General features: G+C 44.0%; 2 protein-coding genes across 3 annotated transcripts in view; one reads left to right on the top strand and one right to left on the bottom strand.

Moving 5' to 3' along the window:
- CPEB3 (cytoplasmic polyadenylation element binding protein 3) overlaps positions 1-5,053 on the bottom strand; it is a 219,865-nt gene extending 214,812 nt beyond the window's left edge. The window contains exon 1 of one of the 2 annotated variants that reach the window (XM_066239887.1): positions 4,921-5,053. The gene's annotated coding sequence lies outside the window, so the exon portion shown is untranslated. Of the gene's footprint in view, positions 1-4,678; positions 4,813-4,920 lie in introns of those variants that run through there. The other variant, XM_066239886.1, reaches the window with a different exon arrangement.
- MARCHF5 (membrane associated ring-CH-type finger 5) overlaps positions 4,954-14,640 on the top strand; it is a 69,051-nt gene continuing 59,364 nt past the window's right edge. The window contains exon 1 of the mRNA XM_066239892.1: positions 4,954-5,282. Within this exon, the coding sequence (XP_066095989.1) occupies positions 5,248-5,282 (35 nt within the window). The 5' untranslated portion in view covers positions 4,954-5,247. The remainder of the gene's footprint in view (positions 5,283-14,640) is intronic.

A 14,640-nucleotide genomic window follows, 5' to 3' on the forward strand; every position in this document is an offset into this window, starting at 1 on the left:
TGTGCCCGCTCAGGAATTGAACCAGCAACCTCTGTGTTTTGGGACAATGCTCTAACAAACCGATCTATCTGGTCAGGACTGCCTATACTAATTTTAAAATATTAAAAAATTAAAGTTTGATAATAAAGAATGATCAGTCATATTTCTCTTTAGATGTCTTTATGAACATTTTATATATAATTACATGTGTTAATAGCTTTATTGAGATATAATTCACATACCATAAATTCCTTCACATTAAGTGTCAAATTCAATTTCTTTTAGTATACTATAGAGCTGTGTAACCATCACAAGAACCTAATTTTGTTTTATCTTATTTAAAAAAACTGAAATATAATTTACAAAGTTGTATAACCATCACCACTCTATGTCTGGAACAGTTTAATCACCTCAGTAAGAAACCTCATATTGGCCTGACCTGTGGTGGCGCAGTGGGATAAAGCGTTGACCTGGAAGTACTGAGGTCGCTGGTTCAAAACTCTGGGCTTGCCTGGTCAAGGCACAAATGGGAGTTGATGCTTCCAGCTCCTCCCCCCTTCTCTCTCTCTCTGTCTCTTCTCTCTCTCTCTCTCTCTCTGTCTCTCCTTCTCCTCTCTAAAATGAATTTTAAAAATATAAAAAATAAATAAATAAAAAATAAAGAAACCTCATATCCACTGGCAGTCTCTCCCCATTTCTCTCCAACCCTTACAACCCTAGGCAACCACTAATCTAATTTCAAGGAATGAAGTTCTGAAACATGTGACAACATGGATGAATTTTGAAAACACTATGCGAAGTGAAAGGAGCCAGCCAGTCACGAAAATCACATATTGTACAATTCCATTTATACTAAATATTAAAAATAAATTCAGAGACAGAAATTCCTTGTTATCACCTAATAATATTCTATTGTATAGATATACATTTGCTTTATTCATTCATCAGTTGATGGGTATTTGGGTTGTTTCTACTTTTTGGCTATTGGGAATAATGCTACTATGAACATCATACAAGTCTTTGTGTAGACATGTTTTTATTTCTCCTGGGTATTTACCAAGGAGTGAAATTACTAGGTCAGGTGCTAATCACTCCTAGGATGAAAAACAGAATTTCGGCCTGACCTGTGGTGGCGCAGTGGATAAAGCATCAACCTGGAAATTCTGAGGTCGCCGGTTCAAAACCCTGGGCTTGCCTGGTCAAGGCACATATGGGAGTTGATGCTTCCTGCTCCTCCCTGCCTTCTCTCTCTCTGTCTCTCCCTCTCCTCTCTAAAATGAATAAATAATAATAATAAAAACACCAGAATTTCATTTTTTTCTATTTCAAATGATTTGTGACACAGCAAGGAAATAGAATTTTCATGCAAATGCTAATATCAAATCTTTTCATTTCTTAATTTTAAAATTTTCAGCAAGAGAGAGGCCAACAGGAAAGGAGAGATGAGAAGCACTAACTTGTAGTTCCATCACTGTAGTTGTTCATTGATTGCTTCTCGTTTGTACCTTTGACTGCAGGGCTCAAGCCAAGCCCGTGAGCAACCCCTTGCTCAAACCAGTGACCTTAGGATCATGTTGATGATCTGATTCTCAAGCAGGTAAGCCTGTGCTCAAGCCAGTAATCTTGGGGTCTTGAATCTAGGACCTCAGTGTTCCAAGTCTACGCTCTATCCACTGTGCCACCACTGGTCAGATTTTTTTTTTTTATTTCTATTTTTTATTGATTTTAGAGAGAGAGGAAAGGAGAGGAAGAAAAATGTCAATTTGTTGTTCCACTTGTTTATGTATTCATTGGGTGATTTGAAAAAAATTTTTATTAATTGATTTAGAGAGGAAGGGGGAGAAGAAGGTAGGGGGAGAGAGAGAGAGAGAAAGAGAGAGGGAGAGAGTGAGAGGGGGAGGGGGGAGAGGATAAAAGGGGGAAAGGAGGAGAGTGAGGAGAAGAGAGAGGCGGAAAAAGGGGGAGATGGGGGAGAGGCGGGAGAGGAGGAGAGAGGGGGAGAGGAGAAAAGAGGGAAAGGAGGAAAGGGGAGAAAGGAGGAGAGGGGAGAAAGGGGGAGAGGGGAGGAGAGAGGGGGAGAGGGGAGAAAGGGGGAGAGGGGAGAAAGGGGGAGAGGGGAGAGAGGGGAGAGAGGGGGAGAGGGGAGAGAGGGGGAGAGGGGAGAAAGGAGGAGAGGGGAGAAAGGGGGAGAGGGGAGGAGAGAGGGGGAGAGGGGAGAGAGGGGGAGAGGGGAGGAGAGAGGGGGAGAGGGGAGAAAGGGGGAGAGGGGAGAGAGGGGGAGAGGGGGAGAGGGGAGAGAGGGGGAGAGGGGAGAGAGGGGGAGAGGGGAGAGAGGGAAGAGGGGGGGAGAGGGGAGAGAGGGGAGGAGAGAGGGGGAGAGGGGACAGGGGGAGAGGGGACAGAGGGGGAGAAAGGAGAAAGGGGAGAAGGGAGAAAGGGGGAGAGGGGAGAGAGGGGGAGAGGGGAGAGAGGGGGAGAAAGGAGAAAGGGGAGAAGGGAGAAAGGGGGAGAGGGGAGAAAAGGGGAGAGGAGAGAGAGGGGGAGAGGGGAGATGGGGAAGAGGTGAGAGAGGAGGAGAGAGGGGGAGAGGAGAAAAGAGGGAAAGGAGGAAAGGGGAGAAAGGAGGAGAGGGGAGAAAGGAGGAGAAGGGAGAAAGGGGGAGAGGGGAGAGAGGGGGAGAGGGGGGAGAGGGGAGAGAGGGGGAGAGGGGGGAAAGGGGGAGAGGGGGAGGGAGAGATAAAAAGAAGAAGAGAGAGAGAAACATCCATTTGTTGTTCCACTTATTTATACATTCATTGGTTGCTTCTTGAATGTGCCCTGACAGGGGATCAAACCCACAATGGGGACGACGCTCAAACCAACTGAACTACCCCACCAGGGCCCATTGCTTAATTCTTTTTTTTTTTTTTTACAGAGACAGAGGGAGAGTCAGAGAGAGGGATAGATAGACAGGAATGGAGAGATGAGAAGCATCAATCATCAGTTTTTCGTTGTGCGTTGCGACACCTTAGTTCATTGATTGCTTTCTCATATGTGCCTTGACCGCAGGCCTTCAGCAGACCGAGTAACCCCTTGCTCGAGCCAGCGACCTTGGGTCCAAGCTGGTGAGTTTTGCTCAAACTAGATGAGCCCACGCTCAACCTGGCGAGCTCAGGGTCTCGAACCTGGGTCCTCCGCATCCCAGTCTGATGCTCTATCCACTGCACCACCACCTGGTCAGGCTGCTTAATTCTTATATGTGCCCTGACTTGGGATGGAACCCCCAAAACTGGCTTATCAGGATGATGCTCTTACTCAGCAACTCAGCCACGGCTAATATCAAATGCTTTTCATAAAAAAATAAGGTTAATCTGCACACAGCTTTGCTTTCAAAAGAAGTACCATATTACTTTCCAATTTTGGGTTCATATAAAAATTCTAAGATGAGATGAGAATTCCTTTACATTTAATGTAAATCATTAAACTAAATGGAGTTTGCACTGGCTTATTTAATCAACAAGCTAGGATGAAATTCTGTTCTTTGAGTGGAATGTATATATCCATCTTCTGTGGCTGACAATTGCTTAAGAAATAAATACACAGTGAGGGAACGGTTATGAAGTAGGAGCAGCAATAAATAGAAATTAAAAATATCAAACACCTGATTAAATTAAATATTTACCACCCACTCCCTGCCCCCCGCCCCTAGCTAGGGCCTGTTTCTCACTTCATAAGAAAAAGGTAAAGCATTAATTAAAATCCGTCACATAAAGTCTCAAAGCCTTTCATAAAAGCATCTTTCAGAAATTGGAGGCCGAATAAACTTCTGGTCACAAGTTATCCCATACCCCCTCCCCATGTAGTCTAATTCAAATATATTCAGGAAGCAAACTTTAAACAGAGAATTAAGAGCTGATTGTAAAAATTCTACATAAAAAGAGGCTTAAAACACACTTTTTTAATTTAAAGAAAAATCAAATATCTTGCAGCAGAAATTAGGCATCATCCAGGGAAAACTACCAGGGGTCCTACCAATCACAACACTAGAGAACGCCACAGGTCGTCCAAAAAGACGCATTCGTTTTAGCCAACAGCTCTTTCCTGCCGCCAAAGCTGTCCCTGGAGCGTCAGATAATCACCCAACCAGTTAGTTATGATTTTTCCCTTTTGATCACCCCCCACCCCGACAGACACACACACACACATCCACCTGCTCGAAGGTGTCAAGGCGACTAGAAATGGTTAACAGTGACCTGCAGCCGAGAGAGAAACAAACACCCCTGACAACCCACAGCTGAGTAAGCAAGAGCTGTTTATTCCTTTTGGAGACTGTCGGCGAGCCCTTGAAAGCCCAAAGCACCTTTCAGAAGGTTCCAAGAGAGGGAGAGATCATCTCTTCTCCCCACCCCCACCCCCAAACCCCCAATGACTCGGGTGGGAACCGACTGGCCAAGGCAGCCCCTGCCCACCCGCCCCACAGTGATAACCTCACGCACCAGAGCATCCGACCCCTTGCGGGGCTGTGTGATTTCCCAAAATGGGCTCAGATGCGGCAGGGGATGTCCCCAGCGCCGAGGGCTTCAGAAGGCACTTGTGCCACCTTAATCCCCGCCACGGTGACCGAAGCCGCGGCCGGGACTGAAGCCCCCACCCCTCACCTGGCTCGGTCCCACCTGAGGGCAAGAGCTGAGGATAAAAGAAAAAGGCATGGAGAGCTGACCTTGTTGCTACTGACAGTTGAGCGGCACATCCTGCTGCTTCCTGAACAGCGGCCCAAAGCCCATTTTTCCCCCTGGAGGAAGGAAACGGGAGGGCGCCGGCCGGGCGGCAACGGGCGCGGCGGCGGTGGTCGGGGCTGGCGGTGCAGCCTCTGGCGGGGATGGTCCGAGGACTACATCTCCCAGGCTGCTCTGGGCCGCCTTGCGTCGTGACCCCGGCGCGCACGGAGGCGGTGACTCTTACCTCACAGAGGTAGCTCCTCCGCCGGCGGCAACTCGGCATCCGCGGTGCATGGACCGGAACCCCGGGCCTACAGGCAGGAACCCGGACCGCGATCGTCGTCTCCCCGCCCCAGACTCCTCCTCCTCGCTCCCCGCCGCCTCCTCCGGACGCCCGCACGCCGCGCAGCCCCCCGCCGCCGGGCTCGCGGAGCAGCCTCGGGGAGGCTAGGTGGCGGGTTCGCGGCTGTCGCGGGACTGAGGCCTACTCCGCCGCCTCCCACTGCTATTGTCCCTGAGCCGGACCTTGACCTGGTCCCCCGGAGGGGCGAGAGCGGCGACTCCGCGGAAGATGCCGGACCAAGCCCTACAGCAGATGCTGGACAGGTACGGGCGGCGGCGGGGGAGCGCGCGAGGCGCGGAGGGGCGCTGTGGCCCGGCCCGCGCCCGCCTGCCAGGCTCCTCGTCGGCGGAGCCGGGCGTGCGGGGAGGAGTTCCCGGGCCCGGGGGCCGGGTGAGGGGCAGAAAGTTGGGAGCCCGTGCTCGGGAGAGTGTGGAGCCGGCGGCCTGGTTGCGCTGACTTCAAGTGAAACTGGAGTTTGGGAGTGGCGTCTCGTATTGTTGGATCGATCGCCGTTTTGACAGGGGAGGGATCGTTTTAACTCACAGAATGAGTTTCTTTTTCTATTTCTTACGTCCCTCCTCCCCTCCCCCCCCCCCCCAAACTGTGTTGTAACGTGTTTGTCAGCGATGTCACTGGCAAGAAGAACCAGATTATCTTTCGGGTAAATGGTCCTCCTACAATTTTAAGATCCTTCCCAAAAAAAACCAAGAGGAAGCGATCTTTTGGAAAGCCCGGTAGGCTGACTTCATTCCTCCTTGCCCCTCACCGCCTCCCTCTTTCCATACTCTTAAGGTCAAGAGGATCCACCAGAGACCTTTAACGGTCAGACCGAAGTAGAGGTTATGGAAAACAGCCACAGGAGCCCAACACCAAACACAGCATATTTTACGATTCGTTGAGTTCACGAGAAAGTTTTATCTTAAGTCGGAGCCAGCTGCCCATTCCGGGGGGGGGGGGGGGGGGGGGGGCTCCAATCCGTGAAACTTTTTTGTGAAATCACATGCATCGCCCTCTGCTGTTCAAATTCTAGTCCTTGGGCCCTACCTTCAGTTTTTGGAGCCGTGATCCACAATCCCACCCCCACCCCGGGCTAATGTATAATGTTTAGGATTGCTTACAACTCTGGTTCAGCAAGTGGTACAGCTCTTTGTGCTGAGCAAAGGGCCAGCTGTCAAGTGTTAAATGAAAGGCTTCCCTTAAACGGGTTAAATGCTGTTTGGATGGGCTCCATCCAGAACACAAATCACCCAAAAGTGCATCTCCCCAGAGTGAGACATTTCCTTTGGAGTTTAGAATTTTGAGACATCTAAGTAACTAGAAAGCATGTTATTTTTTTCATTTGGGATGACCCAGTGATTCATCCAGCTGACCTTGAGGCCAACATTCAGGTCAAGTTGTATTGACAACTCCTTTTTTATGTAAGGAGTTGACAAACTCCTGGTAAGCAAAAACTTAAGTCATCATTATTTATTTTGGATCCTAGAACAGAGCCTTGTACTTGGCAGGTCATCAATAAAACTATTTTTGTTTTATGAACAAGTGCATGACTTTTTTTTGTCTTTTTCCCCAGTTATCTAGATTCTAGAGGATCTGATAATTTATGTTTTGTTTTTTGTTTTTATTACAATTTAGCATACGGACAAACTACATAGGACTACTAAAATATGCCCAGAGGAAACCACCTCCAGCCACTGCCAGTTCCAGTTTAGTTGAAACTCTATTCTGGTTCAGGGTATTTTGTAATTTTTTTCCTCTGAGGGCCTGCTGCTTTCACTTTTATGTGGATGACATTTAGAAAAGTTTGTCCAAAAGCTGACCTGGCTTTCATATGCTCTTTGGAGATTTCCATAAAAGTAAAAATCCAAGGAATGCTAGTGAGGCATTTAACACTTCTCACCAAGAACTTGGAAATTCTGGCTGCCTATACTGACTTAGGCGACTATAACATTGGCTTACCTTCATCTTGACCTTTTCTGACATACCTCAAGGTAGATTCTTATGATGGCATTCAAAGACCTTCATTATGTTATTAAATCTGTAGTTGGCAACCTGCCTCCACATTAGAATCACCTGGGGAGCATTTTAAAGTATGGATGGATGGATGGCTCAAGACCAATTAAATCACAAATTTCTGAAGGATGGGTCCTTAGTATTTATATTTTCAAGAGCTTTCCAGATGTTTCTGATGTGGTTGAAAAATACTACCTTAAACCCTAAGAGATTATTTCATCATAAGAGATAGTACAGTTTAGTGAGAAATAATTGGGGTAATTTAGAGACTGAAGTCTTGAAATTCTCATTTTGCCACTTACTAGCTATGCAACTTTGGAGTTAAGTGCTGAGGCTATATATACATCCTCATTTCTGTCTCACAGAATTATATCAAATGAGAACAGGTGTAATCACTTTATAAAACAATGAAGTGTTATTCATATATTAGGCACACAGAAGGTACTTAAGATTATAGTGTGGCAATTTTTATGCAAACTCATTTATTATATTAATCTAGGCTGGCCCAATATGCAAGTTGAACATAAAGATATTTGATGAGTTCATTTGAGGAATACTGACACGCCCAACAAATTAAAATGTCAGCCTTTTGGGGCCCATAATTCTTACCATGACTTTGGCTCCCCCAACCCCCAAAACCTGCCCATGTGTTGATTTCTTCAGTGAAGGTTTTATTCTTCAGAAGACTAAGGAAATATATATAACACATTGTTCTTTTGCTTCTAGGTTAAAAGTTGGGTATTTTATAACAAACTATACATTTGTATTTACTGAATTTAATAAATATGAAGTGCCTACACATGCTTGGTACCATTCTAGGCCCCTTAATATGTGGTAGTGAATGTAACCAAAAAAATGCTTGTTTGGAGCTTAAATTCTAGTGAAGTTTGTGTTCCATAAACTGTCTAATAAAGTGAAGATTGTTTAATTGTAACATGAATGGTGTGTACAGTTTATACCACATAGTCTTCCAGGGTTTTTAAGCTAATGGCAACTTGCTAATATCTGAAATGGAATATCTTTTGTGAATAACTAGTTTAGCAATTATTTATCTTGATAAATTTTATTATTGCAGTATTTGTAGGTGGAAAGAGTGTGTGTGTGTGTGTGTGTGTGTATACGTATACACTGCTCACAAAAATTAGGGGATATTTTATAGCTTCATGTTCATTTTGAAATATCCCCTAATTTTTGTGAGCAGTGTATATATATATATAGATAGATAGATAGATACATACATACATACATATTTTGCTTTCCATTTTTTGCCTTTCATTTTAATAAACAATAAGCAACTGTTTATATAAACTTACTATTTGAGCCTTTTAAATTGCTGTTGGTAAACAGTTGTTTGAAATATTGGGAAAAGGAGTGGTTTTTAGTGTAATGAATAATTTGGGATTACAAATCATTGCCCTAAAATGATAATCGTTGATAAACTTAAACTCTTTAAGCTCTTTAAATCTTGATTAGTTTTTCTTTCCTGCATTGCCACACTTTTATAAAGAGGCACCTGTTATGTATTTCTCTATCACCATCTACTTTCTCATTTTCTCATATATTTCTGAAAATCAGAATTAAATATGTAGAGAATACAAAGATATGGTAACAGACTGCAGGAATGGACCTCGGGTTTATGATCTGGACCTGCTGAGAAACATTTCTGGAAACTTGACTTTTGTGTTCCCTGTCTCACAGTAAACACTCAGGAATTTGTTGAGGTTGTTTTGCATTACTTATTTGCACCTGGTGAGTAGGCAGGGACTGTAGCCAGTGTCCCCAGTACAAGTCAGATGAAGGAAAAACAAGGAGAATAACCTGCTCCCTGCCTGCCTCCTCTAGTGCAAACTAAAGCATATAGAATCTTCACTCTGTGAGGGTGTTATTAACCACAGATGTACATACATTCCTTTGGAGAATATTCTGGTAGAATTGTGCTCTATTGTCTTCTGATTTATATCACCATCTTAGTTTCCATTAAAGCAACTTCTCAGTTGATATATTTTCCTCAGTCACCTCTGTATCATTTTGACAATTACAGAACAATACTTAAAATGAAACTAACTAGCAATTAGTTATATTTGCTTCCACCTGTATGTAAAAAGTAGAAACTTTACAAATTCTCCTTTGACCATTATTCCCAGTCCCATATCGTGTCCCCATCTCCATTCCACTATCATAAATGGGTTTATAGTCTTCCACTCTTCTTTGTCGGATGCTTATATATCATATAGTTTTGTTTTTGTTTTTAAAATTTAAAAACCTCTTTTTTTTTTTTAAAGATTTTTATTCATTTTAGAGAAGGGGAGAGAGAGGAGGGGGAGGAGCAGGAAGCATCAACTCCCATATGTGCCTTGACCTGGCAAGCCCAGGGTTTCGAACCGGTGACCTCAGCATTCCAGGTCAACGCTTTATCCACTGCACCACCACAAGTCAGGCTGTTTTTAAAATTTAAATAATTCTACATTTGCTTTTTAAAATATTGCTTTGAACTCTGTGACATACAACAATTAAGGAGAGTTTACATACATACAAACACTCATACACACTGGCTGTGTGATTAGAGCATTGTCCAATATGCCAAGGTTGTAGTTCAATCCCAAGTCAGGGCACATATAAGAATCAGCCATTGAATGCATAAGTAAGTGGAACAACAAATTGATGTCTCTGTCTTTTCCTCTCTCTTTAAAAATCAATAAAATAAGGCGCTGGCCGGTTTGCTCAGTGGTAGAGCATCAGCCTGGTGTATGGATGTCCCAAGTTCCATTCCTGGCCAGGGCACCCAGGAGAAGCGACCATCTGCTTCTCCTCCCCTCCTCTTTCTCTTTCTGTCTTCCTCTCCTGCAGCTATGGCTCGATTGGTTTGAGTGCATTGGCCCACATGCTGAGGATGACTCCATGTAGCCTTCACCTCAGGTGCTAAATATAGTTTGGTTGCGAGCATATCCCCATCTGGGAAGAACATAGGCCCCAGATGGGATTTGCCAGGTGGATCCTGGCCAGGACACATGCAGGAGTCTGTCTCTCTATCTCTACTCCTCACTCTTTGAAAAAGAAAAAGAAAATTAAAAAAAAATATTTTAAGACTATTCATTTTAGAGAGGAGAGATACAGAGAGAGAGGGGTGGAAGAGGAGCAGGAAGCATCAACTCCCATATGTTCCTTGACTGCACAAGCCCAGGGTTTCAAACAGATTTTTTTGCACAAGCCCAGGATTTTGAACAGATTTTTATTTATTTATTTATTTATTTATTTATTTATTTATTTATTTTTGTATTTTTGTATTTTTCTGAAGCTGGAAACGGGGAGAGACAGACAGACTCCCGCATGCGCCCGACCGGGATCCACCCGGCACGCCCACCAGGGGCAACGCTCTGCCCACCAGGGGGCGATGCTCTGCCCCTCCGGGGCATCGCTCTGCCACAACCAGAGCCACTCTAGCGCCTGGGGCAGAGGCCAAGGAGCCATCCCTAGCGCCTGGGCCATCTTTGCTCCAATGGAGCCTTGGCTGCGGGAGGGGAAGAGAGAGACAGAGAGGAAGGAGGGGGGGGGGGTGGAGAAGCAAATGGGCGCTTCTCCTATGTGCCCTGGCCGGGAATCGAACCCAGGTCCCCCGCACGCCAGGCCGACGCTCTACCGCTGAGCCAACAGGCCAGGGCCTGAACAGATTTTTTTTTAAGAGAGACAGAGACAGAGGGACAGACAGGAAAGAGAGATGAGAAGCATCAACTCATAGTTGCAGCACTTTCAGTGGTTTATTGATTTCTTTCTTATACGTGTCTAAAATAGGGGCTTCAGCTGAGCCAGTGACCCCTTGCTCAAGCCAGTGACCATGGGATTATGTTTATGATCCTATGCTCAGGTCAGTGACCCGTGCTCAAGCTGGTGACATCAGGTTTCAGACCTGGGTTCTCAGTGTCCCAGGTTGACACTTGATCCATTGCACCACCACTTGGTTAAGCTAAAAACATTTTGAGAGACTCTAGATATAATATCCATCTTAACATACCACTCTTTTTAATCCGTTCCCCCGTTTATGACATTTAGGTGTTTATTTTCTCTTTATAATTTGACTTTAATTCCCCTTTCTTGTCCTTAGCTTTACTAAAAGTGTACTAAAGATCACCAATAATCTTTTTGTGTGTTTTTTTTCAGAGACAGAGAGAGAGTCAGAGAGAGGGATAGCCAGGGACAGACAGACAGGAACAGAGAGATGAGAACCATCAATCATTAGTTTTTCGTTGTGCGTTGCGACACCTTAGTTCATTGATTGCTTTCTCATATGTGCCTTGACCGCGGGCCTTCAGCAGACCGAGTAACCCCTTGCTCTAGCCAGAGACCCTGGGTCCAAGCTGGTGAGCTTTTGCTCAAACCAGATGAGCCCGCGCTCAAGCTGGTGACCTTGGGGTCTCGAACCTGGGCCCTCTGCATCCCAGTCTGACACTCTATCCACTGCGCCACCGCCTGGTCAGGCTCTTTTTGTTTTTTTGTTTTGTTTTGTTTTTTGTTTTTGAGAGAAACAAAGGGAGAGAGAAGCATCAACTCATAGTTGCACCACTTCAGTTGTTCATTGATTGCTTTTCATATGTGCCTTGATGCAGGGGTTGTCGAGCCAAGCCAGTGACCCCTTGCTCAAAGCCAGTGACCATTGGGCTCAAGCAATTGACCCTGGGCTCATTTCTACGATTACACATTCAAGCCAGCTACCCCATGCTCAAGTTGGTGAGCCCGCGCTCAAGCCAGAGACCTTGGGGCTTGAACCTGGGACCTCAGCATCCCAGGTCAACTGCGCCACTGCCTAGTCAGGCCACCCCAACTTCTTTAAAGTATGTTCTCTTGTACCATACTATTTTATCTTTTGCTTTTTTCCTTCCTTTTACATATCATCTTACTTTTTACTTCCTTCAATCACTTTAAGTATAGTTTAAGCCTCACACTTATCAGTCTTCTCAATTACTATCTCATTTTCACCTCTGTTTGAGTGACTCCCAGATATGTGTATTTATTCCTGATCTCTTTCCACATTTCATTGTTCATTTCTAGCTGTTCAGTAGACACTTCTACTTGTTACGGTGTTACTAGTGCCTTAACCTAGTATCAAAACTACTGATATTTCCCTGCCTTTTTACTTACCTAGACTTCCCAATGTTTGGTCTTTGATAGGATCATTCTATTCACCAACCATAAAACCTTTTTTTCTTTTTCTTATCTTTTTCTTCAAATTCACTTGCTTATCAAATGTGCATTCTGCTCTCTCTGACTCCAGTTTTTCTTTTCTACTTTGACTTAACAGAGTGGTACCATAAATAGCCAAGGCACAATTATAATTATGTCATTTCCATGCTTTAATTTTTTTTTATTTTTTATTTTTTGTGATAAAGACAGAGACATAGGGACAGACAGGAAGGGAGAGAGATGAGAAGCATCAAGTCTTTGTTGTGGTACCTTAGTTGTTCATTGATTGCTTCTCATATGTGCCTTGACAGGGAAGAGTGGGGGCTGGTCCCAGCAGAGTGAGTGACTCCTGCTTAAGCCAGCAATTTGGATTTAAGCAAGCAACCTTGGGCTTCATGCCGGTGACCTTTGGGCTCAAGCCAGCAACCTTTTCACTCAGGCCAGCGATCATAGGGTTATGTCTATGTTCCCATGCTTAAGCCAGGAGCCCGCACTCAAGCTGGTGAGCCCTCGCTCAAGCCAGTGACTTCAGGGTTTCAAACCTGGGTCCTCTGTGTCCCAGTCTGACTCTATCCACTGCACCACCGCCTGGTCAGGCATCCATGCTTTAAAATTTGCCAGTCTTGCCTGACCTGTGGCGGCACAGTGGATTAAGTGTTGACCAGCAGTGCTGAGGTTGCAGGTTCAAACCCCTGGGCTTGCTCAGTCAAGGCACATGAGGGAAGCAACTACCTATGAGTTGATTCTTCCCACTCCTTGCCCCCCCCCACCTCTCTCTCTCTCTCTAAAATCAACAAATAAAATCTTTAAAATTTGCCAATCTTTGCATTGCCTATATATAGGTGTGGTTTTCAACTGCCAGTCAAACAGAAATTCTGTGCGATAGAGTTAACCACCTTTATATTGTATAAAGATTATAACTGGTGGTTGAAAAACACTGGTCTATATAGGATAAAAGACCCTTATGAAGGGGTCTTAATCCAGCCCCAACCTACCTTAATTGTATTCTTCTGCATACTATTTCATTGTCCTCTGAATATATCCTACTCTTTTATTTCCTTATTTTTGCTTTAGATGACTTCTTCCTGTTTAACACCTGGCTCACTCTTACCAAGCTTTATAATTAAGCTCATATATCATTTTGAAGCATTGCACAACTCCTTCAGGCAGAGGAGTTACTCCTTCCTGCGTTTCCATAGAACCTTTATGTATTTATTATAGTATATCACATTGTATTGTAAATTTTTTTAATGCACCTGTTCCAATTCTCAGAGCCTTCTACACTCACCCTTTATCACCATGCACATTCAACTGGAAGTTCACTGGAAACAGAAACTATGTCCTATCCCATTTCTATACAAGAGCCTAGTACATTGGAAACACTGTTGAATCGGTGTCTTTTTATTATTTATGACATTTTATTGCTTAGAATTATAAGGAACACTGTGTAAACAATTGTCTCATTTGGTCAAAACCCTCTGCATTTTCTAATTGTTTATTAAGCTTAAGTTCAAATTCTTGAGCCTGTCCTTCAGGACTCTCCCTAATCACTTTTACTGTTTCCTAATATATTTAAGACACTGAGTATATAGCTGGCACCAACTACCTGTATAAAGTGTTGCTTCTCTTTAAGAATCAGTACATAAGTACATGACTTTTGTCCAAGCCAAACTGATTTGCTCATTGTCCTCTGAATACAAGGTTTTCTTTTCAGCAGTTTTCAAAGTTCTACCCATTCTTACAAGACCCAGTGTAGGTTTACCTCATTTATAAAGCTTTTCTGGTCATTTCAGCCAGAAATAATTTTTACCTCCTATCCAAACTCATGTCAAAGTTCTTTACACGCCATACATACATACATACATACATACATACTTCCCAAGTCTTTATATGCCAAAACTCATAAGATAACGAGAGATGATAATATTTATATAGCACATAGAAGTAGATGAGAAGGGGTTTAGATTTCTGGTGAAAGCTCCTTATGGCTGCTTAAAACTACCCTAGCAAAAATGAAACACAGCATTTCTTATACATTTCTAATTTTATGAGAAATGGAAAATTTTATCAGAATATTTGGCAGGATGGGGCAGTGAAAAAGCTGAGTGAGTCAAGGCCTACGTTGCATCAATGCCTCTGCTTAACTGTGAAGCCTTGGGCAGATGACCTTTCTGGGCTTTTGTTTCCTTATTTACGATGAAAATTATTATGCTTGCAGAGTTTATGATGATCAGAGACAAAGGGCATGACATGAATATATATGCTCAATAAATGACTGCTCTAACTTCCATTCCACTTGGGTAAACAGACATTTAGGTTTATTTCTAAATTTTTATTTATTGGTTTTAGAGAGAGAGGAAGGGAGAGAGAAAGACAGGAGCATCGATCTGTTCCTGTATGTGTTAGACCAGGGATCTAACGGGCAACCTCTGTGCT

The sequence above is a fragment of the Saccopteryx bilineata genome, chromosome 7 (genome assembly GCF_036850765.1).
Source record: "Saccopteryx bilineata isolate mSacBil1 chromosome 7, mSacBil1_pri_phased_curated, whole genome shotgun sequence".
In the NCBI taxonomy this organism is placed as follows: Eukaryota; Metazoa; Chordata; class Mammalia; order Chiroptera; family Emballonuridae; genus Saccopteryx; species Saccopteryx bilineata.